General features: G+C 35.9%; 4 protein-coding genes across 7 annotated transcripts; 1 reads left to right on the forward strand and 3 right to left on the reverse strand.

Annotated features, from left to right (window-relative positions):
- Nucleotides 1–2432: 2432 nt before the first annotated feature.
- LOC114730484 (heavy metal-associated isoprenylated plant protein 39) lies at nt 2433–3318 on the reverse strand. Its single transcript, XM_028917569.1, has 3 exons — nt 3310–3318; nt 3119–3200; nt 2433–2994 (listed from the first exon to the last, which is right to left on the reverse strand). The coding sequence occupies exons 1-3, from the start codon at nt 3316–3318 to the stop codon at nt 2777–2779; spliced, it is 309 nt and encodes a 102-aa protein (XP_028773402.1). The 3' UTR covers nt 2433–2776.
- Nucleotides 3319–3388: 70 nt separating this feature from the next.
- On the forward strand, nt 3389–18534 carry LOC114730482 (O-glucosyltransferase rumi homolog). 4 transcript variants are annotated; one of them, XM_028917565.1, is made up of 8 exons: nt 13728–13808; nt 14161–14202; nt 14320–14667; nt 15728–16275; nt 17211–17403; nt 17516–17580; nt 17665–17875; nt 18041–18534. In XM_028917565.1, the coding sequence occupies exons 3-8, from the start codon at nt 14437–14439 to the stop codon at nt 18398–18400; spliced, it is 1608 nt and encodes a 535-aa protein (XP_028773398.1). In that variant the 5' UTR covers nt 13728–13808; nt 14161–14202; nt 14320–14436; the 3' UTR covers nt 18401–18534. The 4 variants fall into 4 exon arrangements, with proteins under 4 accessions (XP_028773400.1, XP_028773398.1, XP_028773399.1 ...); XM_028917566.1 differs by lacking the exon at nt 13728–13808 and adding an exon at nt 13872–13955; XM_028917567.1 differs by lacking the exons at nt 13728–13808; nt 14161–14202; nt 14320–14667 and adding an exon at nt 3389–3393 and having other exon boundaries at nt 15752–16275.
- LOC114730483 (heavy metal-associated isoprenylated plant protein 31-like) lies at nt 5482–7917 on the reverse strand. Its single transcript, XM_028917568.1, has 3 exons — nt 7778–7917; nt 7499–7577; nt 5482–6104 (listed from the first exon to the last, which is right to left on the reverse strand). The coding sequence occupies exons 1-3, from the start codon at nt 7790–7792 to the stop codon at nt 5764–5766; spliced, it is 435 nt and encodes a 144-aa protein (XP_028773401.1). The 5' UTR covers nt 7793–7917; the 3' UTR covers nt 5482–5763.
- A 1433-nt stretch (nt 18535–19967) lies between the features above and the next one.
- On the reverse strand, nt 19968–23164 carry LOC114730485 (receptor-like protein EIX2). Its single transcript, XM_028917570.1, has 2 exons — nt 22150–23164; nt 19968–22066 (listed from the first exon to the last, which is right to left on the reverse strand). The coding sequence occupies exons 1-2, from the start codon at nt 23162–23164 to the stop codon at nt 20115–20117; spliced, it is 2967 nt and encodes a 988-aa protein (XP_028773403.1). The 3' UTR covers nt 19968–20114.
- Nucleotides 23165–23486: the final 322 nt, after the last annotated feature.

The following is a 23486-nucleotide window of genomic DNA, read 5'->3' on the forward strand; positions in this document are numbered from 1 at the left end:
TTTATTTCTAATGAAGCTATCCTTTTTTGTTTCTGCTTATCTTATGTCCGTGAAGAACCAGTCATAGTCACTACAATTTTCTGGTGGATTTGTCTGTGGCATTGGACAGCAATAGTCTATGGACTTAACAAGGTTTCGAGATCTCTTGGATGGATAAATGGTTTACAGTTTGTCGGTCAAAGGTTCATTGTGAATATTTGAGGACAAAGGTAGTGGCAGACGTCATAGGGTGGGTTTCAGGAGGTGCTGTGATTAGTAATGCATAATTTTGGTTTTTAGATCTAATGGTTCCAGGGTAAATTTAAGAACCAATGAGGTTTTCGAAGGTAGATATTTATAGTTCAGTCTACCAAAGAATTCAGACCTTGACAAATATAAAGCAAAGACAACATATTTGACTATTTGAGATTGTGAAGTAGAAAATCAACCTAGGGCCCGCTTGCATCACGCAACCAAGATAATGTGAGCTTATACTTTAAGCAATGATTCACATTGAACCAGCGACCCGGGGATCCTGTTTCTTAAATGGGGTGGTATCCAGTTTAGTCTGATAATAATTTCTCATATCTGTTGCATTAGTGGTATCTTGGAGATGCATATGGTTAGATCTCCTTAACATGATAATGTTAATTGAAGTAGCTTGATGGGGGCGGTCGCTTCAGAAGTTTATTCCTTTGAGATTAAAGCGATGAGAATAGCATCACAATAAGTCGCCCGGTTGATTGGGCAATTCTGACCTTCTCTTTTTTAATTACAGCTAGAGTATCCTCAGACTTTGTTCAAGCTACATTCCGTCTTCAGATGATTTTACAGGCATACTCTTTCGCGTTGGATGATGCATTTAAGATTTCATTTCCTACTTTCCAAAGAAATCAATCCCAATATTCTGATATATCTGAAGCTGAAAATCTAAAGTGATTGGTTAGCTCCAAGAGCAATGGACTTGGTAAAATGTTCACTGATGCTTTCTTGACACTTGCTCAAGGTTTTTGGTTTGTTTTTCTTGGCCTAAGAGATGACAGCCCCTAGTCCACTCGAGGTGAAGATTGAAAGCACATCCCCTCTCCACTGTCAGCGTGAAGTTCTTATGGCACATTTTTCAGCTGGATACTTGTGCAGAGTCCAAAGCAGTCAAAGTGCCGCAAGCTCATTTTGAACTGTAGCTGTTGCCTGTGCTAGTTTCGACCATTGCCTTGCACAGCAGGTTTTGTAGGTGCTTTTGGTGTTGTGTACAGAATTTTGAAGTGCCAAGATCACATGTCCTTCCATATATAGCTCATGGAATCAAAGACTCAAAGATGCCAGCTTGCCAAGCAGATATTCTACTTTTTCCATTCATTATAGGATGCCATATTCTATTTTATGGAGTGCATGCATTAATTGGTATATTTAATTGATGTTGTTTTGTGATAGGCTAACCTTCATCACTTGTATGCTGAATTTTTAATAATGATGATGATGATGATAAGATGGAACCTAAGATGGACCCATGCTGCTCTAGTAAATTAGTCAAAGGGAAAATGACCAAAAAAAGTTAAAAATTATTAAATTTCAAATCAGATTTGATAACATTTTATTTGGTGCTTGATCTGAATTTGTAAATAACAATAAATTTTTGTTGATATTTTTTATTTAGCATTTAATAATTTTAAACTTTTTTTTGGCATTTTTTCTCAGTTAAATATTTAAATGCTGAAGAAGCTTTTATGCCATTCCCTGTCATGACAAATTTGTGTGTCAGCCACGTGTTGATGCTCTATCTGCATTGAATGCAACCTCTGGAAGCGCTTTGCTACCCTATTTCCTCCTAAAGGGTTTGCTCATACAATTCAAGTTCCATTTTTCTTTGTCTACTACGGGATTGCCATTTTTTTCCCGTAAATTTTTTGGGCCACCTGCCATTTTAGGTGTTTGAGTGTTACAAGCAGAGTCGGCCGTGCTGATAAAATTTCTGAAAATAACATAATTAATCAAGGCAAATTCAGGTATGACCAACGTTTTGTTGCATTACATTGAGAAATTAAACTTCTAGTGATCATATCAACCAAATTCTTTTCCTTCAACACGCGTGAAGTTGTGAGGCGTAAGATTAACAAATCCAAAACGGAAAATTCTATTCATAAACTGACCATTTATAACCTAACCTAACCAAGTGACATGAGCAAAAGGATTAATGAAAGTGCTTAGCTCATCAAACAATCTTGTGTGTCCATGAGTCATCTCTCCCTCTCAACAGAATCATTTGAAGACCACTTTTGTCCCCATTCATTTCTTTTATCACTCCAGGGTTGGATTCCTTGGCCCCTTCTGAACTTTGGTGCCATTCTAGAAAATGACCCACAAACTCAAAAAGGATTTCGTGATGCCCAAATTTTCTTGACCTTCCATACCAACCTCTTTTCTTTTCACAAACATGGCAAAATCCATCGATATTATCAGTGCCAAAAGAGCCAATTGCATAATAAATTATTCCTTATTTCATACGCCACTAATAACTACATTAAATGCAAAATGAAACCCACACAAAATTGTCGACTATCTGAGTTTTTGCACTGCTGATTCTGCCGAACAAGAAGAAAACTGTGACCCTAGATTTTGAAGATAAACCCACAGCAAAAAAGAAAAAAAAGAAAGAAAGAAAGAAAAAGCTACGGCAATGCTTTTACCATATAGATAGCCATGGCTTCTGTGCATACGGAAATTATCAGAAAACTTGAAAATTGAAAAGGGGGGAGAATTTGAAGAAGACGACAGACAATATGTAATTATTGTCCTTTTACTTCTTCTCTTCCTTCTTCTCCTCTTTCTTCTCTTCCTTCTTCTCTTCTTTCTTCTCCTCTTTCTTCTCTTCTTTCTTCTCTTCCTTGGCAGGTCCAACGGATAGGATATCAATCTTTCCCACCTTCTTCAGCTTCTTCACTACTGCCACTGTGTCCATTTGGCCTATCACAGTCAGCTTCTGATCCTTAATATCCGCAGCGATCGAATCAACCCCTAATTGATATTAAAAAAAAAAAAAATCACCGACCAATAAATCAGATGATTCCTGGGTTAAATTCCATTATTGAACGCAGAAAAATGAGTTCTTGTGTGAAGGGGAAGATGGAATTTCAAGCACCATAGATATCTGCAGCTGCTTCTATTGCTTTCTGCTTCGTCTTATCATCAGTCATAGTCATGACCTTCAACACCACCTTCTGCTACAGATCCAAACACGGGCAGAAAGAAGATGAAAAAGAAGGCTAAAGTGAAAAAGTCGAACTTTTCTGAATCATTCAGATAAATCGGATGATAAAGGAAGAGAAGTACCTGAGCCATTGAAGGAGGAAGAAGAGTTGATGACGAGAGAGAGCAGGAAGGCAAAAGAAGAGTTGAAAATTTGCGTGGGATGAAGTGTCTCGAAAGCGTAAGGTTTAAGAAGGAGTGATATTTATGAGTGCGTGGGAGTGCGAGACTACGGGCGTGTTTGGATGAAACCAAACCGTGGTTTAGAAAAGTGATTCTGGAGAATAGATTTTGGGAAGAATAGATTCTGTGAAGAATAGATTTTATAAAAAAGTGATTCTGAGAAGTGAGAGTGTTTGGATAGTTGTTATCAGAAGCACTTTTTATATATACAAATTACTAAAAAAAAAACATAAGTTAATATGATAATTACAGAAAAATAGATTTTATGATATATTTTAATTTGAAGGAATAAAATTGTTAATAATATATTTTTTACCAACATAATTAATAATACATAAGATAATATAATTAATAAATAATTAATGTGTATATATATTTATAAAATATAAGATTAAATATGTTTATCAAAAAATATGTTTATAAAAAAATAACAAGATACATATCATATAGGCTCTCACACTCTCCCTTTTTTCTCCAAAAGCAAAAAAATTTTGTTTTTTCCAAAACTATGGTTTTGATTTTTAGAGGGGGTGTTTGGGTGACACACCAAACCACCCCAAACCATGGTTTGGTGTGTCACCCAAACACACCCGTACATCTAAGAGAGGGACCCATTGAATGCCATTTTCTGTCTCGGCCTTTGGGATAGCAGCCGCAGGAATGTTTGATCTTGAAATAGCTTCGCGCTTTTATGGGCCTGAATCTCTTATGGGCTTCCCGATTCTGGCCCATGGCCCATTATGATGTGAAATTTTTAAATGGATATTTTTTATCATCAATGCCAACGGCGCGCATGCATGATCCTAAAATATTTCCTTGTCGAGACAAAAGTAAGTGTGCTTTTGAGTATATTTTATAATTTATAAATTAAGCTTTGTCTTCTTCACAACCTGGCAGCGGCACTGGTTTACATACTCACACGTATATAATATTCTTCCATTACGTAACAATGTCTGTTCTGGAAATGTTTGCAACTATATGTTTTGTCATGCCGTCCCAGAAACCTTTGAAAAACGACATATATATAATATAAAAAATTTAATTAAGTCCACTTGATCTCAATCAAATTTATCATCCTATATAAAACAAAATTATCTCTCAATTGTTTCCCTCATCCGTTTGTATTCCATCTTTAAGAATAAATTAATATATATTATATTCGATTATATTTATAAGACCTCGTTTGTAGATTATAAACGGGGTCTTATAATTAGGACTAGAGGTATTATATGACTATAATACATTGTAATGTTCCTCAAAAGAAAGTATATGATGCTCTTTTTTGTTGCAATAATGCTTTGAGGTACACTAATATATTTTCAATTTAATTATGCTACATTATGTCGGCCATTAAAAAAATCCATTGAACAAGATAATTTGCAAGAACGTTTATATGTACTCGATCGCTGGTTTTAAATGTCTTAAAAAAATTGTTATTTTAAAGTCCAATACTGTCATTGTATATTTAGCGATCGAGATCGGAAATTAATGGATGATTTGCAGTGTTTTTGTGGTGAAAATTTGATGAGGAGAGTCGACTTCCAAGAGCAATGAGAGAGTATCATTTTGACCACCCTACAGTAACTATTAACTTTGTTGGATTATAATATGACCAGCTACTAGTATTAATTAAATTAAATATAACGTTTAGCTGCTAATTCAAATGTGACTGCTCTTGAGTCTCAATACATATAAAAGCATCCCAATATACCTTCTAGTATTGAATTGTATCGATCGACATCGCTTTTAACGAATATCATCTATTATTTGAATAGAAGAGTGTATTCAAATATATATATATATATCTTTGAAACGTATAATGAGAAATAAGGATTAAATCATACATTGGTACATCACGTATTGTTAATTTCTTCTAAATTATTTAAGATCATTTTATGGGCTCTTGATCTGTCCAATTTGTACTTGTCACTCAGGATCAGAAAAAAGAGATGTAAAGGGAATCTTTAAAGTCCCTACGTTTGCCTGTAAAAGGGAGGATGATTTTGAACATATGGCCACATATATATATATCATCGTCAGACTCAGATCCAACATTATCATCAGCTGATAAAGTTACAGAAAAAAGCTGGGTTGCCAAACCCCACCTGCTTCCCAAGCTAATTAATAAGCCATTCAAATTCAATTCCATTCATGGCTGGCCCACTCTCGGACGATCTTTTTCAAATTGAAACACAATTCAAAGAAGTTACAGGAGATGGACCAACCGACCAACGTGGTTTAATTTCATACGACATGGTAAAAACTTAGATAATACAATGGCTAGGCTTTACACAAATTAGATAACTTGCTTCTGTAGATCATAGAGAAATAGCTAAGCATTATGAGAAGGATACATTACATGAGGGAGCAGGCGTGAGGGTTTTCGTCGCTGAAGAGGGAAGCAAAGGGTTCATCGGAGGAGGCGGCGACGGAGTAGAGAGAAGGAGTGTGGAAGAAGGTGTGGACGCCATTGGAGGCCTCCGATTTGGAGGAGTCGTTGTAGTAGTGGTTGAGGATGTAGGTGGGGTACTTGTGCAACGACGTCGTAAACTGAGAGAGGGTTCCAGAATAAGGCCATGGCTCTGCAACTTTGCCGGCTCTCTTGATGGCTCTCAACACCTTCCTCTCTAACTCCACTCCATGCCCTCTCGCTGTTACCTTCTGTTCTTCTATCTCGACCTCCACCTCCTCCACTCCTGTGTCCATCATGTTCACATGTCATCATCGCTTTAAATGCTGTCTCTTATTTGTTTATTTCATGTGTATACATAAATTTAAGACATATCTATGTGGCGAACAGTTTACAATAAATTAGGTAAAATAGTGACATTGGAGAATATGAGGCAGCTCAATCTATAAAGCAGGACAGAGACAACACTTTTTGTGCTCCTTTTCAGATCTAGTTCAATTTCACAACCTCGCACCCCCCCCCCCCCAAAAAAATCTTCTAATTATGGTTCTTTTGTCAATCTTTCCATGTTGGATCAGTTTCTACTTTCTTAGTTCATCCAAAAAAATTTTTGGTAGCATAAGTATTTTTCTATTAAAGACAATTCCTTTTGAGACATTGTTAAGTACTAAATGTGAGCATCTTCTTGGGCAGGGATTCAAATTTTCATTCATTATAGAGTAGGTTTTATTTGGGTGCTGGGCAAGGCGTCACTTCCAGTACTTCTCTTCGCCTAATTCTTTCATTTGATTTATTGAAGATGAACCTATAATACTACCTTCAGCCTTAATTATAAGATCTAGTTGACTAATTTGAAGAGATTAAGAAAGAAGTTAAGTTAGTTATTTATAATAAATAGATGTTATCTTTCCAAATATATCCTTGCTAATCAAGTATATTGGTTAGAACTACCATTGTTAGAAGGACTAACTTGAAAAAAAAACATGAATATGATAGATAAAGTGGATTGGGATTTTATATTTGGACCAAAATAAAAGTCAAATAAGGTCTTTTATTAAGGATCGGAGATAGTATAAATCTATAATATTACCTTTGGTTCTAATTATAAAACTTATTTGTAGACTGCAAATAAGATCTTATAATTAAACTGGAGGTAGTATCATCTAACTCATCTCTAGTGTGTTTTTTTAAATAAAATAAAATAAAAGCTAGATCTCGAGTTTCATGCCAAAACATGGAACTCAAAAGCAAGCTACACTATATTGACAATTTGACGCGGTGATTAGTGCAATTTTGATATAATTTATGTTGCATGTCATCTATTAAATTATTCATTGGTTTTTTTTTTCCTTTTGCAGACTTGCTATATTGTCTACGTACAGAAACAAGAAATATATCTGCTAGCATCTACCAGTATCATTATTAACGCTAGTATTGGCCTTTTCTATATACTCTGTTTCTGATGCACCAAGGTTTTTGATGACCCCCCCAAAAAAAAAACAACATAGATCATTTGGAAAACCAAAGTGAATCTCATCATCATGAACAAGACTGGTAATATATGATGACTCTATTGGAAAGGGGTATTCTTTGTGTGTTGCGCTTTCTAAGCGTGCGTGTTCATTTTAGCACAAGGAAGCCCCACGGCATTCATCAAAAGCAAAAAAAGTTGGAAAGTACCTTTAAGCTTGAAGAGAGCCCTCTTTAACTTGGAGGCACATCCCTCACAGTCCAGATTCGGAACTCTTACCTCTACAGTCTGCATCATCAGATCCCACAGTTAACACAACAATACATATCTAAATTATCCATCGATTTCTCTCTTGATGATCATATTTTCCCAAACTAGCTAGCTAGACCACACCATTTTTTTTTTTCACATTGTACATACGTGCTTGTGTGTGCATGGAACACAGAGAAAGAAAGAGAAAGAGAATAAGGAATGAAGAACTAAATTACCGTGACCGTCGACATAGTGGGATTAGCTGAGAGAGAGAAGATCCGAAGAAGAAGAAGAATGGAATAATGAGGATAGCAGCGGGAGGAGAAGAATGGAGGTGAAGGGTGGTAACAGTGGTGACCCTTTGGCTTCGATCAAAGTGATATATCTGCTTAAACAAAACCCTCCCAAGCGTCCCTTTATAAAGCCTTGGGTTTTGAACTCCCCCATTCACGCGTGGAAGGACAAAACTGTCACTTACCCTCTTCCCGCTCTCCCCCTCTCCATTATTAATTACCACATATATCCATTCACTCGGGGAAAAAAAAAAGTTACTACACATATCTTATCTATCTATCTCATCTATATCACCCTGATCCTTAATATAAATCACTTGTAACCCATTTTGATATATTAAGAAATATGTCAAATTGATAATATTTTTTATTTTACTCTCATTAAAGTTTTATCTTTACATTTACAAATCATGTTCATATCTCTCCCTTCTTTCTTTCTTTACGATAATAATTAAATAAGGATAAAATTAAAAAGCAAGTATTAAATATATTACAAATAACTTATATCTATGGCCAAAACTTTTTCTTGCAAATGACCTACATTTAGAATCAAATTGGACAATGGTGCGCATGTATGAATATAAATCTTTGTGTATATCTCTGAAACTATTTGAAATTCCGATGAGGGGGCTGTGCTCTGTGTGTGCGGGGAATGATGGAATGCTTCATTAAATGTGAACAATGGAGTCGCTGTCTTTCTCTTTTGTTGTGTTGTTTGGACAGAAATTGAAAGGCTTTATGTCGTTTCAGATTGTGGCTGTAAAATGTTGTGAAGGACCTTTCTTCCACGCTCTATGCGGCTGCGGGTCGGACGTTAATTAGGCAAGTTAATTAACTCGTTTCATCAAATTAAATGATCCTAATTATTCATGCACTTAATTCCCCCAGCACTTTTGTATAGTCTCATAATTAAAGTGTGTCATTCACTTTTCGATTTAGAAAACGAGCTGCTATGATATGATTGTGTCTCAAGTGGGAGTTAACGGAATAAAACTCAATCTCATAAACAAATGAAATATTTTGGTACCTACTACTTATTGATTATGACTAAATCTTTCTTCTAACCATCTTAAACACACATCCTACACACACACACACACACAAAGACACACACACATATAGAGCAGCTTCTGTTTTTAGGGAGAACAAAAATTCTTTGATCCTATGATTTGTTTCGCTCCTCCTCGCATTGAATTAACAGTTAGCTCTGTCTTTTAAGAAGTTCAAGTCGGTTATGAACTATATAAAAGAGTTAATAGTTCTATATATTTATGAATAGTGTGAGTTTTTTATTAGAAATAAATATACGTGGATTAAGTTATTTTCTGAATGGTATAACAAAACATATACTTTAATTTGATTCAGGTGAAAAAGCTAAAAAGGAAAAGGGGTGTGTGGGGATATATGTAGCTGATTTGTGCTACAAAAACTGTGTCCATCCATTGATGATCGGTCAAACCTTTTCAGGGCCATCATTTATTTGCACGCTCCCAACTCATTTTGCTTAATTTTCCCCCTTAATTAATTATACCCAACACATATTGTTTTTTACTTTCTTGATTAATTAAACAGTTTTGGATGTGAAACCCTTAACCCAAAAAAAAAAAAGGATGCATTTTTCTATTTAAAAACCTGCACACGGCATGAAATATGAAAAATATAAGCTCTAATATTTATAACTTGTGAATAATTTATTTTGCATGAAAGTATATTCGGCTTTTCAAGTATTTTTGGGAATTTAATTTAGGATATTTTCAGATATAATTAAAAATCAGTTATTGTAAATTAAAATACTTCAGATTGGATAATTAATTAATATAAAAAGTCATATTTTCTAAAGAAAAAACTTCTTTTGGAGTGTAGACAGAGGGATGAGGAAAAAAATTGGGTTAAACAATAATCAAATTCAATCCAAGTAATAAGTATAAAGAAAGAAATTGGAAAAAAGAGAAAGAATCGAGAGAGATGGATGTAAAGGAAGAAGGAAGCACAGTGATGGGAAGGGTGAGGGTGACAGAGATTTTGAGGTAACGCCTCCTTTTATTATTTTCGAAGCTGCCGAAGGCTCACTGTGAGTCACAAATAACTCACGTCATGTCCCTTTCCTTACCACTTAATTACAACCCCCCCAAATTACATACATACATGTACACGCACAATATAATGTATTTTTGAAATCTAAAAGTAATCAATAACAGAACAGAAAATAAAGGAAATACAATGAATTCTTTTCTTTTCTTTTGAAAAGGAGGGATTATATGATACATATCTTTCAAAATCGACAGCTGTGTGAAGTGTCATGTCCTTTTTGTGCTCTAATCCTTATTCCTATCCAACTCCAGTTCAACCTTCCTGTTCTTTCAATTATGCCTTCTTGAATCTCGGATTGTGTTTATTTTGTCTACTTTCGTATATTTCATCTCATTTTAACACTACCTCCAATTCTAAATATAAGAGTTAGTTAACTAATTTGAGTAGATTAAAAAAATAAGTTAACTATTTGTAATAAATAAGTGTTGTTTTTCCTAAAACATCTTTGCTAATCAAGTTTATTAGCTATAATTATTATTATTAGAAGAGTTATCTTGAAAAAAAAAAGGATAAATATGAGAAACAAAGTGAATTTAGATATTATATGTAGGACCAAAATAAAAGTCAAATGAGATCTTATATTAAAGACTGAAAGTAATATATATATATATATATATCCTTCTTCATTCTATCTTAATCCTAACTGATAATATTTTTCCACCAATCGCCTTGAGACCCGCTTTTATTCCGCTTGGCCAACTTGTTAGTGCTGGGGTCCTCTTCTTCTGCTTTTCATTTTTCACTCACACTTTGGACTAACCCCCTTCTCGATTCATCCAATCGACCATATAATCCAAGTAATTTTTACATGTCACCAGTGTTTGTAATATAATTGCATCTAACTAAATTACAATTGATTTGGGATTTCCGGTTTGTTGTAATCTTCTATTCTAATCAGCTTAAAAATAATGTTTTTTAAAAAAAGAATGACCCATTTTTACACCACACTCAAGACTAGATTGATCAAAAGCAAAACAAGCTATCAATAAAGTTTGATATGGTTAATAGATAATTGGGTCATTTAAGTACCGCCTCCGGTTTTTAATATAAGAGCTCGTTTGATTATTATTTTCATCCTAAATATAAGACCATAATCCATTTTATTTCTCATATTTATTCCATTTTTTCAAGTCAGTGCTTATAATAATAGTAGTTCTAATCAATACACTTGATTAGTGAAGATATTTTTGAAAAAACAGAGCTTATTTATTACAAATAACTAATTTAACTAACTTTTTTAATCTATTCAAATTAATTAACTAGCTCTTATATTAAGAATATGAGATAATATATTGTTAGGAGTCCGATCGAGTCCTAATCATGTGTATGAAAAATATCTTGTTAAAACGGACGAAAGCCCGCTTCTATAATACATGTGCCTCAAAAGTCAAAAGGGATTAGCTATTGATAATTGGCTGGAAAGACCTTAAGGCCAGCCCACTAAAAAAAAAAAAAACAGACAAAATAAGTTTTAAGGCGTGCTGGAGCATTGCTGTCTATACAATTCTATCCTCTCATTCCACATATGTATAGTTAAGCGTTCTTTTTGTAAATGGAAACAAGTTATGCCAAAAAAAGTATCTCGTATAAAGAGAAAAAAGAATGGGAAGCACGGATTAGGAGCCAGGGCCACCCTTGGCATAGGCTAGGGTTAGGCTGAATACCATTGGTCCAAATTTATTCACTTGCCCAGTATATAGCCCAATGTGATGAGGCTGGGTCCAAGGCTCAAGCGGGGTGCTTTAATGGACAATGACCGCATCGAGTGGGGGAGGCGGTGAGTCCCCAACCCCACCCCTAGTTTTCAAATTTAGGCAAATGAAGGAGAAGTCACCAAAATTAACTTATAATACCTCTCCTTTTTAATATATGAGTTAATTTAATTTTTAATTTTATTGTCAATATAAGACTTCAAACTACTTTGTCTCTTATATTTATTTATTTATTTTTAAAGTAATCCTTCCAGTGATAGCACATATTAAATATTTTATCAAATAGTAGTTTTAGTTAATAGACAAGATTAACAAGGGTATTTTAAGAAAGACAACACATATTTATTACAAACAACTAACTTAACAAACTTTTTTAATCTACTTAAATTAATTAACTAACTCTTATATTAAAAATCAGAGATAGTGTATGTATAGGCTATGCCATAATGTCATTCATGTAATTCATTATTGATTTAATTCAATGCATAAATAATGGCTAGCTGAGTGAGAGAAAATCCTGAGGTGCTTACTGTTTTGCTCGTGCCTTAAAATATACTTTACGTTTGTATAATTATAATATGATTCATGACTAATTGTTCAAATAAATATATTTACAGAAGGTTGTAGGTTCCATACGCTAATATTACGAAAATTGGAGGGGCAAGTGCGTGATGTAGGGGGAAAAAAAGACAAAGCTTTTTTTTTTTTTTTTAGATGTCATGATTTTTATGCAGTTATGAATGTTAAAATACCTGGATGTAGGGGGAGCATTTACATTTAAAGGCATCTTGAAAGTAAAGACAAATCTATGGGAATATTAATCACCACTTCATCAGTATTCAGAATAAAATAATAAATAGTGAGTTATGATTGGTTAAACAAGGAATGATACAATTATGAAGTTACTTCGAAAAAGACCAACCAAACTGGAACGAATGGTGAAGAAAATGGAGGGTCTTCTCGAGAATCTGTTTAATTTTCAGAAAATGGAGGGTCTTCTCGAGTAACAGTTAAAGTTGTTGACCAAAAAGTTTAATGAAGTCGCCGAAAAGTTAATGGAGATAACAACCGATGAGTCATTGCTTCCACTTGGAACAACATAAGGTGTCGTTTCCCTTTTATTTTATGATCACACAGTTGTCGTTTTCAAGCTTCCATTTCAGAGGATAACAACTGTACGACACAACATTATTGTCATCTTCATTTTCAGACATCTTGCATTTGAACTCCTCCTAATCCCTATCCTCTTGATCCCCAGCACTCAAACCCCCGGATTCCGAAATTTCTCTGTAACCGAAGAAGTAATATTCATTCTTTCCTTTATTTTCCAATTTCCATTTTACTCTCTAGACACAACTTATTAGGCTCCAGTTTAATCTCATTTCGCCCAAATATGATATTCTAAAACATAATTAACTAATTTCAGTAGATTAAAAATATTAATTAAATTAGTTAATATAATATATTTTTTTCTAAAACGCTTTCTCCTTCTCCTACTTGATTATTATAAAGGGAATGTTAATAGAATTAATTTAAAAAAAGATTAATAAGCTTGTAAAACATCAACTTCACAATTAGGTTCTATATTAATACGGGAGAAGTACTACCAAATTTATAATAAATTCATTAACTTAAATTATTTGGATTTAATAATAATTTCTCAATCACGAGCTTAAAAGAGATTTGCACTGGAAATGAACGACTTTAAATGTGAATTTTAAATTGTCTAAATTATCAATTCACGGATCCTCTGAGTTGAGGGGAGCCCTGGTCGCAAAAACTACTATTTAGGTGAATTCTTGCAAGTTCAAAGGACTTTTTTTAAAAAAAAAAAATGTTTTCGAATTGGTATTTTCCAATTAATATAAAAATGGTTTTATTTAGTCAGACATGGGTGGCCGTTTTGGGAATCTAACAAATGATGTCTCATATTTCGCTGGCCCAATCAATTAATATCTTGTTGAAAATAGTTGCGGTTGAGAGGGGGTAGATTTACGGTGACAGGCGATGCCCCAAAAAAAAAAAAAGGATTTATGCTGACGAGAAAAATGAACGAAAAGGCAAACCGGAGACTAGAAACTAGAAAGCCAAACAGAGATATAAATTAGTGAGATGCTCCTAAACAGGGCATGAAGCTAAATTCCCAGAATCAGACACAGTCCGCTAAATCTGTAAGTCTCTAACTTTTGTATGCTTCTTAAGATCTTCGCCAGCAAGTTTCATAATTTCTAGGTCCAGTTCCACCACCACCATCCCACTTTTTCTTCTTCTTTCTTCTACGTCTATCTACATAATTACACAAGTAATCACATAAATAGGTGAGTGTCACCAAATCATCACACACTGATCCCACCTCAAAGATCCCACAATTATTTTCATCCCACCGTTCTTCTTCTCTCCCCTCCCCTCTTTTGATTTCTTTTTTAAGTTCCTTTCCCTGTTCTAACTTTCTATTAACCAACAATCCGATCTGCTTGCCGTTTTCTTTTTCCCCTCTAAAGGTTAATCTATCTTTTCATACAGGTTCTTTACCAAATCCAACCCCACGAAAAGAAAATCTCCAAGGTTACTCCTCGCTCTCTCCCTCTCTCTGTGTTCTTCTTGGTTCTCTCAAATCGTTATAAGCTGATGATTCAACACCAGGCCAATCATACTGACCATCGATTCTCATCCTTGTTACAGAGCAATCTCTCCCCGTCTCTCGAGGCTCTGGAGTTTCGTGTATGAGGATCAAATCAGTAGCTGAGAAACTCAGCGAGGCCAGTGAAGAGACTGTGAGAAAGGTGGGATCTTGCAGGAATGTGGAATATACAGAGGACAGTGCGAGGTGGGTGTGGGGGAGCGAGGCAGAGGTTGCAGACGCAGTTTCAGGGGTACGAGAATATGGGATCGTGGGCTTTCCGTCATTTCCCAGACACGATCTGGCGACCATTTATGAAGTCACCAGGCGGACCAGCCTCTATAATTCTGGCGTTCACAATCTTCCTCGTCGTCGGCGCGTTGGTCTGCTCGCGTTTCCTTAATCCCACGGTATGTGTCCCTGCGTCCAACCTTGATTGGCTCTCTAAAGTCTCTTCTCATTAATTGTTTCCACGTTTCCTTCCTGTCACCCGGAATTCCCAACGCACACCATTTCTTTATTTACCCTCCCAAATTATTTAAACGACTTCCTGCCGTTGTAGTAGAATAGTAAAACGGCCCACTAGTTCAGGTCGCTCCGACGGCGTGTCGTTTCGGGTGATCACCGTTTTGATGCCCGAAATTTTTGAATGTTGACATGCGCCGCTATTGTCGGTTAACTCGTGCAGGGGGTACAAGGAGCGTTTGTGGAAATGAAGCCACGTGTCTGCACAAGTGGCTAGTATAAGTCTTGTGGGACCGCAACTACTTTCGTGCCTTTCAAATTTCGTGACTTCCACAAAGCCCTAGGATATAGCGCCACGCGTTAGCGCGCACTTGAACTTGTGGGGACCACATCGCGCGCACTGGGTCTTTCCATTTCTGGTCTCAATCCCCCGACTGACTTTGCTTCCTTTATTTATGCGCATTATTCTCATCGGAATAAACTAGCGTTACAATTAGGCATAATAGATTCTAATAAATTTCAACGTTATTCATTCCGAACTGTTTCTTTCGGCATCATATATGCTCTTCCCATGTAGCAGTATAATATAAGTCTAGTTTAATTACCTCGTGTGCACCAAAAATATTAATTAAAAAGTAAGTTAAACTAGAAGAAAATGGCTTGTGCTATGAATGGGAAAAGCATATATACTTTTCTTTTTTGTCCTCGTCAAAATATGTAATCATGCAACACGGTAAGTGGTACTGTCAGTATTCGTTCTGGTCAAACAAATTATCATCACTTGTTCAAGTAGTCATTGGATAGTGGATACTTAATGCTCATGTTAACTGTGTGTGGGATCCTATCGTATCATATCATTAATTTTTGTCGATTACATTTTTCTTAACCTTCAATTTTTGTCGGTTGCAAATCTTATGGGGTAATAAACTTTGATATTTTTAAGGATGATGCCAAATAAACAACATATTTTACAGCCACAGGAGCTGACAAAGGTTTTTCTTACAGATAATTTTCCCAGGTCACAAGCAGGGAACCACGTCGTACATGACCAATTCCTACTCCGGGAGGCAAGTGGAAATTCCACTGAATTGCAGTGAATACAGCCGCACCGGAAAATGCCAAGGAAACTACCCTACCTCATCAGATGATCACGACCGTCAAGGAGCAGGCACGTGTCCGGAGTACTTCCGTTGGATACACGAAGATCTGAGGCCATGGGCCCACACGGGAATCACAGAGGAGATGGTGAAGAGGGCGAAGAGGACGGCGAATTTCAAACTGGTGATAGTGGGAGGGAAGGCGTATGTGGAGACGTACACGAAGGCTTTTCAGACGAGAGACGTTTTTACCCTGTGGGGGATCCTACAGTTGTTGCGAAGGTACCCAGGGAAGGTTCCTGATTTGGAGCTGATGTTCGATTGCGTGGACTGGCCTGTGATTAGGACCGTTGACTATAGCGGACCCAATGCCACGGAACCACCTCCGCTTTTCCGTTACTGTGCCGATGATGCCACGTTGGATATTGTTTTCCCTGATTGGTCCTTTTGGGGATGGTAAGTCACCAACCCTTCTTATTTATTTGTTTGTTCTGCAAATTCTTACCTACTAGAGTTAATTCGTTCAACTGCCTAAATTTTGCAGTCAACTATACCGATTAATCTCCTGGTTTTATAAATTTTCTTCATAATGTATATTAAAAAATTATTTTTCTGCTCAAAATGTCATTAGAAACAGAATAACAGAACATACTCCTCCGGTCCTAATTATAAGACCCAATTGACTTATTTGAGGAGATTAAGGAAGTAAGTTAAGTTGGTTATTTATAATAAATAAGTGTTGTCATTCCTAACATATCCTTGCTAATTAAGTATATTGGCTAAAACTATCATTATTAGAAGGATTATCTTGAAAAAAAATGCATAAATATAAGAGACAAAATGGATTGGGTCTTATAATTAGGACCAAATAAAAAGTCAAATTGGGTCTTATAATAAGGACCGGAGGAGTACATATTTAATTGACTTTCACTGAAGTCATATATAATTTTTATTATGTTCAAAAGATATGAAAATCTTTGTTCCAACAAAGAATAAGTTATTTGAATGATCCAGTTGTTTTATTATAAAATGATGGCTCATGCCATTGCTTTATTTTCAACGGGGATTCTTATTTTCGATTTTATAAAATTTAAAGGTGATTTTATTCATATGTTGTGAATAATACAATTCATTTCACCTTGATACAGTAATAGGTTGAACAAGACACAAACTTTTGCCTGCTTTAATGAATCGGTCGAACCACTGATACAAAAAATTCTGAACAAGATCGTTTTTTAAAGTATCTTTACGTTTTTTAACGGGATTTTTAACTTCTTTTTAAATTTTTTATGCATTTTAATAAACTCGCTAGAAAGCAGAAACTACTAGTATTATGAATCAATTTAACCAAACATAATTGATAATATAATGATAAAAATAATATGATGAAGGCCAGAGGTGAACATAAAGCCATGGGAGAGACTGTTGGGAGAGTTGAAAGAAGGAAACAAGAGAACAAAATGGACAAAAAGGGAGCCTTATGCTTACTGGAAAGGCAATCCCGCCGTTGCTGAAACCAGACAAGACCTCCTTAAATGCAATCTCTCTCAAGCCCATGATTGGAATGCTCGTTTATACTCCCAGGTAACTAATTAACCATGTCTCTCTCTCTCTCTCTCTCAGCTGTGTCTCTGTGACCTTTACTATTCTCATTCATCACAAAGCCTCACGTCCATATTCCAATATATCATATCAGGATTGGATATCAGAATCTCGACAAGGGTTCAAGAAATCAGACCTGGCCAGCCAATGCACTCACAGGTAATAATATATTAAACAAGTTTGCATTATTGTTCACTTGATACGTGTTTGTAAAATAAGCAAACTCGTGATGCGTGCATGCAGGTATAAGATCTACATTGAAGGGTCTGCCTGGTCCGTGAGTGAAAAATATATATTATCCTGTGATTCTGTCACTTTCTTAGTAACGCCCCATTACTACGACTTCTTCACGAGAGGCTTGCTTCCACTCCACCACTATTGGCCCATCAAGGAAGATGACAAATGCAGATCCATTAAGTTCGCGGTTGATTGGGGAAACACCCACAAAAAGAAGGTAAACTCCACACTAATTATAAACCCTGCTTATGTGTTATAGCCAGTGCCAAAGATAAGACTTGTCTTCCATATAACTGATCCCACTTAGTGGGATAAGACTTGTATTGTGGTTGTATATATAAAACTAAGATCACTGAGTTAATATTGTTTGTGGAAACTGCAGGCACAAGAGATAGGAAAAGCAGCGAGTGATTTCGTACAAGAAGAGTTGAAGATGGAGTATGTGTATGATTACATGTTTCATCTTTTAAGTTCGTATGCTAAGTTGCTGAGATACAAGCCCAGGGTGAGCGAGAAAGCTGTTGAGCTGTGTGCAGAAGCCATGGTTTGTAAGGCAGAAGGGCTGGAAAAGAAGTTCATGATGGATTCGATGGTGAAGGCTCCTTCAAATTCCAATCCATGCACTCTGCCTCCTCCCTACGACCCTCCATCTTTACATCATCATTTAAGGAGAAAGCAGGGTTCACTTCTGCAGGTTGAATCGTGGCAGAGAAAGTACTGGGAGAAACAGGGTGTGCAATAAATTTTGAATATATACATATTAGTTCTTTGAATATACAGGTGAATCTGTTGATTATTAAATTAGAGGTTTCTCAGCTGTGGATTCTTTTTTTAAAACAATTATTATTATTACAGATACAGATTGAACACGCATTATTTCATAGTGATCTAAGTTTATTTTTAGAATTTTGATGAGAATTTTTTCACATTTTGAGACGATAATCACAAGGATTGCTAGTCATTTTGGCTTCTTACACATTAGGGCTCAGAATATGAAGGTAAGGGGCGATTTATGTATAATTATAATGCACTTACTAACAAAAAAGGGTCATCTACCAATTGAGATTGGTATGTATAAATAGTAAGAACTTTTTGAAATAAGTGGCTAAAGTTTGGTTCCCAACTCTCTCTGAAGAAAATATAGCTAGGATGAGTCTACTCTTCTACTTTATTTTCAGCATTATAAGACAAGGCTGTTGCAGACAGAAGAAACCCTTGGTTTATTTTCGATATTATGTGTTTCAGCACGTGACAGTCACGAGTCGCCTGAGGCAAAACATTATCTATGCCAAATTATAGATTTTTTTTTTTTGAATTTTTGGGTTATGAATTTAAAACATTGTTTTATGCTTTACAAATTCAGGAAAGATAGCCTGACTTACAAAACAGAGTAGCCATTGAAGCTGAAGCCATCGTAAATTTTTTTTTTTTAATTGCCCCAACGCTTCCAATTTTTTAATGTTGTTTAATGACCAAAAAAATTATTGCATTTTTAATTATGCGAACAGAAGGTTGCATTTGCATGCAATCACATGGCAACTCTTGTCGTAGTTTCTTTCTCGTTTTTTCAACTTTGCATTTTTGTCGCTTAATTATGAGTAACCTGCACGCACACAAAACGACATGAACGCCGAGTAAGAAGCTAGCAGAGGCTGTTCAATTGCAGCGCATATTCTGAAACATTCACAGAGAGCAAACAGAAATATACAAAAAAACGAGAGATAACTATACATTACCTCTCATCCTTAATACTACTTCCGGTTCTAATTATAAGAACTAATTGATTAATTTGAAGAGATTAAGAAAAGAAGTTAAATGAGTTATTTGTAATAAATAGGTATTGTCTTTCCTAAAATATCCTTACCAATTAAATGTTTTGACTAAAACTACAATTATTAGAAGGACTATCTTGAAAAAAATTACATAAATATAAGAGACAAAATAAATTAGAGTCTTATATTTAAAACTAAAATAAAAGTCAAATAAGGTTTTATATTAAAGACCGGAGGTAGTATAAGAGTTAGCTAATTTAAATAGAATAAGAAAATTAGTTAAGTTAGTTATTTGTAATAAATAGATGTTATTTTTTCTAAAATATTTTTACTAATCAAGTATATTGGCCAGTATTACTATTATTATAATGACTACTTTGAAAAAAATTGAATAAATATAAGAGATAAAGTAAATTAGGGTCTTATATTTAGGATTAAAATAAAAGTACTCAAAATAAAGAGGACATTCTATTTATATATATATACCTTTTGGTCTTAAATATAAGACTCATTTGTAGTATAATTTACACAACAAAATGAATTTTATATTTAGGACAGGAGGAGTATAAAACAAAGATTACATAAATTAACAAAAAAGCACAGTTATTCCAACAAGCTAGCAAACACGCATAATACATCACTTGGTTACAATAAAAAGAGAAGGGACACAAAACTAGGAGGGGGTCAAACATCAACATGATTTCTCATCATCCTCTTGAGCTTTGCTACTTTCAATACGACGGACACATATATGTCATCTGCCACATCATCTACTCGGCGAAACACAGCATATCTCCATCTCTTCTTTAACAGGAGAGTCCCAATGACTGACCAAAAGCCAATCGCAAACCCAGCAGCTATGACAAAATAAAACCACACTTTCTCAGAATCCTTGTCGTCCTTGTCATCTCTAGAGCCTTCACTTTTATGAGCATGATCATCCAAATCACCTCCATTACACTTATTTGGAAGTGGAAATCCACAAAGATAAGGGTTGCCAGCATAAATCCGTTGGTCGCCCAAAGTCAAAAACTGGTTTTCTGTTGGAATTGGTCCTGAAAGATTGTTGTATGACAAGTTTAAGTGGCTCAATGAGGTTAAAGTAGGCATGGTCTCTGGAATTCTACCAGAAAAATTATTACAAGAGATATCAAAAGATTCAAGTGATTTAATATCTCCTATTCTTTCGGGAATCTTTCCTTTGAAATGGTTGTGCGACAGATTTAAGCCGTGCAGTCTAGTGAGCTGAGTTATACTTTTAGGAATAACTCCTACCAGATTGTTATCAGAAAGATCCATGTTCACCACAAACTTCAATATTTTGATGTAATCAAGTTCTGTCCCCTTCACAACTTGTTTAACATCCTCGGCAGGCCACTCATCAGTGAAGTCTGTTGTGAAAAAATTGAAATCAAATTTTACCTTGGCTTCATTTGACCTGTTGGATTTAATCATCCCACTAAGATTACCAATGCAGTGAGGTATTGAACCCGTTAAGTTGTTACTTGCAAGGTCCAAGATCTGAAGTGATGGGAGTTGACAAAGCTGTGAAGGAATTCTACCGGTCAACTTGTTTTGTCGTAGTCTAAGAATTTGTAACATGGGAAAAGTGTCCCCATTCCACGGTGGTATTCTTCCGACAAATTGATTCTCACCGACATCAATAATCACCAGTTGCTTTAAATTCATTAAAGACATTGGAAGCTCCCCATGAAGGCTGTTATTGTTCAAATGCAACCACAACAGGGAGGAAAGATTACTAAATGTGCTTGGAATACCACCTGATAGTTTGTTGGACGACAGGTTTATTTCATCCCACCCTTGATTATCCTGCCAGCAATCTGGAATTTCACCTGAAAATTTGTTCCTTGAGAGATCAAGTCGAAACAAGGTGGAAATTTTGCACAATGAGTTTGGTATTGAACCATTCATGGAGTTATTCCCAACAAGCAAATACACCAACCCAGGCATTATCTCATCAATATTTTTAGGCAATGATCCGCTAATGCTGTTTCCAAAGAGATTCAGTATTGTGAGCTGCTCAAATGACCATCTCTCGAAAGCAGATACTGACCCTTTCAAACTATTTAGAGAAAGATCTAATTCAACTAGTTTTACAAGTTGGCCAAAATTATCGGGAATGTCACCATGTAAACCATTATTGGCAAGACCAAGGTATTGCAACTTCACAAGTTGGCCCAAGCTTCGGGGAATGGTGCCTCTGAGACGATTGTTTGAAAGGTCAAGTAAAGTCAGGTTCACCAACTGTGAGAGACTGCTTGGAATAAACCCTTCTAATTGATTTCCGGCAAGACGCAAGAAAGTTAGATTCACAAGCTGTGTGAGACTTTCAGGAATTGTTCCATTCATATGATTGTTAACAAGTTCAAGTCTTGCCAACTGTGACAATTTCCCGAGAGAAGAGGGAATGGGACCATAGAATGTGCTTTCAGATATATGAAGCTCCTTTAGATTTTCAAGCTCCCCTAACCAGCTCGGTAATGAGTCATTAAATGTGTTCGAGCTCAAGTCAAGCTGCTCAAGATCATACGTGACACATCCAGATTCAAAGTTCCCAAATGCTTTCCGTGGAAGTTGTTCGTTGAGAAATCTAATGTTTTTAAACGGCACATGTTCTTTAGAATCAAAGATAGAGAGGATTCTAAAGAAGTGAAATTGTTTGAGGAAAGGACTAGTTGGTGAAGGTTGGTTAGCTCACCTAACCAAGATGGAACAGAACCCGTAAGATGGTTGGAAGAAAGGTCAAGGACTCTTATGGAAGACAAATTTTTGAGAACAAGGGGAAGCGGACCTCGAAGTCCATTGTAAGCACCATTTAGTTCCTCAAGCTTATCAAATTTACTGAACCACAATGGCAATGAACTGAGATTGTTGAAACTAAGGTAAAGAAATCTAACAGAAGTCAGGTTTTGGAAAACATCAAGACTGCGACTTTCAAGTGAATTGTAAGTAAGATCGAGCACTTGAATCCTTGGAAGGTGGGTGAAATTAGGAGAGTGATGAGGAGGAGGGATCAGGGAGTGAATTCCACACTCAGCTAAATTCAAATAAGATAGAGAAGGAAGCTTGTAAAATACCTGGAATACATCATGTGTTTTCCCGAGGTCGACGTCATGCATGTCAAGGCTTCGCAGTGACCGAAACCTAGAAACCCAGTTCATGTCACTGAGTTGGAAATCATTGAGGCTGAGATCAAGATGGAGTAGGTTGGTGAGGTTGCTAAGATTATGCGGAATCTTGCCGCTAAAATTAGCATTAGAGAGAGAGAGATTTCTCAGCTGATGCATCGAAGCAAAGAAGAGAGGAATTGGAGCAGCATGAAATTGGTTTCCACTCAAGTCCAAGTAACTCAAGCGTTCCAATTGCACAAGAGATTCATCAACGTGTAAACCTCCCACAGATTGCTGGCCAAAGTCACAAGTTTCAACTGGTAAGCTATAACATGGATTCCTGAGATCAAGTTTGAGAACATGGCCAGTAACTCTGTCACAGGTCACAGCATTCCAGTGGCAGCAATCACTGGAATTCCAAGAAGAAAGCCTATCTGATGGATCAGTAGTGAGGGTTGCTTTGAACTTGAGAAGAGCTTGCCTCTCTTGTTCTAAGCATCCCACGCTTGAATTTCCACAAAAGCATAATCCTACAATTTCAGACAACAACAAGAGAATAGAGAAGCGAACACCCAGAGAAGTATTCATGCCGTGCCTGTGCATTCTCGTGGCTTTTCCTTGAAGCACAGATAGCCCGTGTATATTTATAACTTTATTTCCACCTGTGCTATTTCAATGGGAAAACTATCTTATTGTCAAAAATAATATTTCGAAGCTTTGGTCTCAAGAGTGGACTGAGTCAGAGGAGACAGACCTAATCACATGCATTATTACGAAAAGCCTATCACTTTCTGCATGGCAAGTGGATCTTGAATATTAGGGGAGTTCATATAGATGGGAGTGGACTGAGTCTTCTCGAGCTGCAGCGATTGATGGATTCGAGACTTAGCTAAAAATGAAACACCTGATTAATTTTATATTTAAT

Source organism: Neltuma alba, unplaced genomic scaffold, assembly GCF_004799145.2.
Source record: "Neltuma alba isolate B1F8T4 unplaced genomic scaffold, ASM479914v2 tig00012735_pilon, whole genome shotgun sequence".
Lineage (NCBI taxonomy): Eukaryota > Viridiplantae > Streptophyta > Magnoliopsida > Fabales > Fabaceae > Neltuma > Neltuma alba.

Coding starts and splice junctions, on each gene's coding strand:
- LOC114730483 (XM_028917568.1), bottom strand. Junction 6,105..7,498: donor GGCTCTCTTCAAGCTTAAAG/GTACTTTCCAAC, acceptor TGATGGACACAG/GAGTGGAGGAGGTGGAGGTC.
- LOC114730484 (XM_028917569.1), bottom strand. Junction 2,995..3,118: donor AGCAGCTGCAGATATCTATG/GTGCTTGAAATT, acceptor AATATCAATTAG/GGGTTGATTCGATCGCTGCG.
- LOC114730482 (XM_028917565.1), top strand. CDS start 14,437: ATGTGGAATATACAGAGGACAGTGCGAGGTGGGTGTGGGGGAGCGAGG. Junction 14,668..15,727: donor CGCGTTTCCTTAATCCCACG/GTATGTGTCCCT, acceptor TTTTTCTTACAG/ATAATTTTCCCAGGTCACAA. Junction 17,876..18,040: donor GAAACACCCACAAAAAGAAG/GTAAACTCCACA, acceptor TGGAAACTGCAG/GCACAAGAGATAGGAAAAGC.
- LOC114730485 (XM_028917570.1), bottom strand. CDS start 23,164: ATGCACAGGCACGGCATGAATACTTCTCTGGGTGTTCGCTTCTCTATT. Junction 22,067..22,149: donor TTCTGTTCCATCTTGGTTAG/GTGAGCTAACCA, acceptor TTGATTCTAAAG/AACATGTGCCGTTTAAAAAC.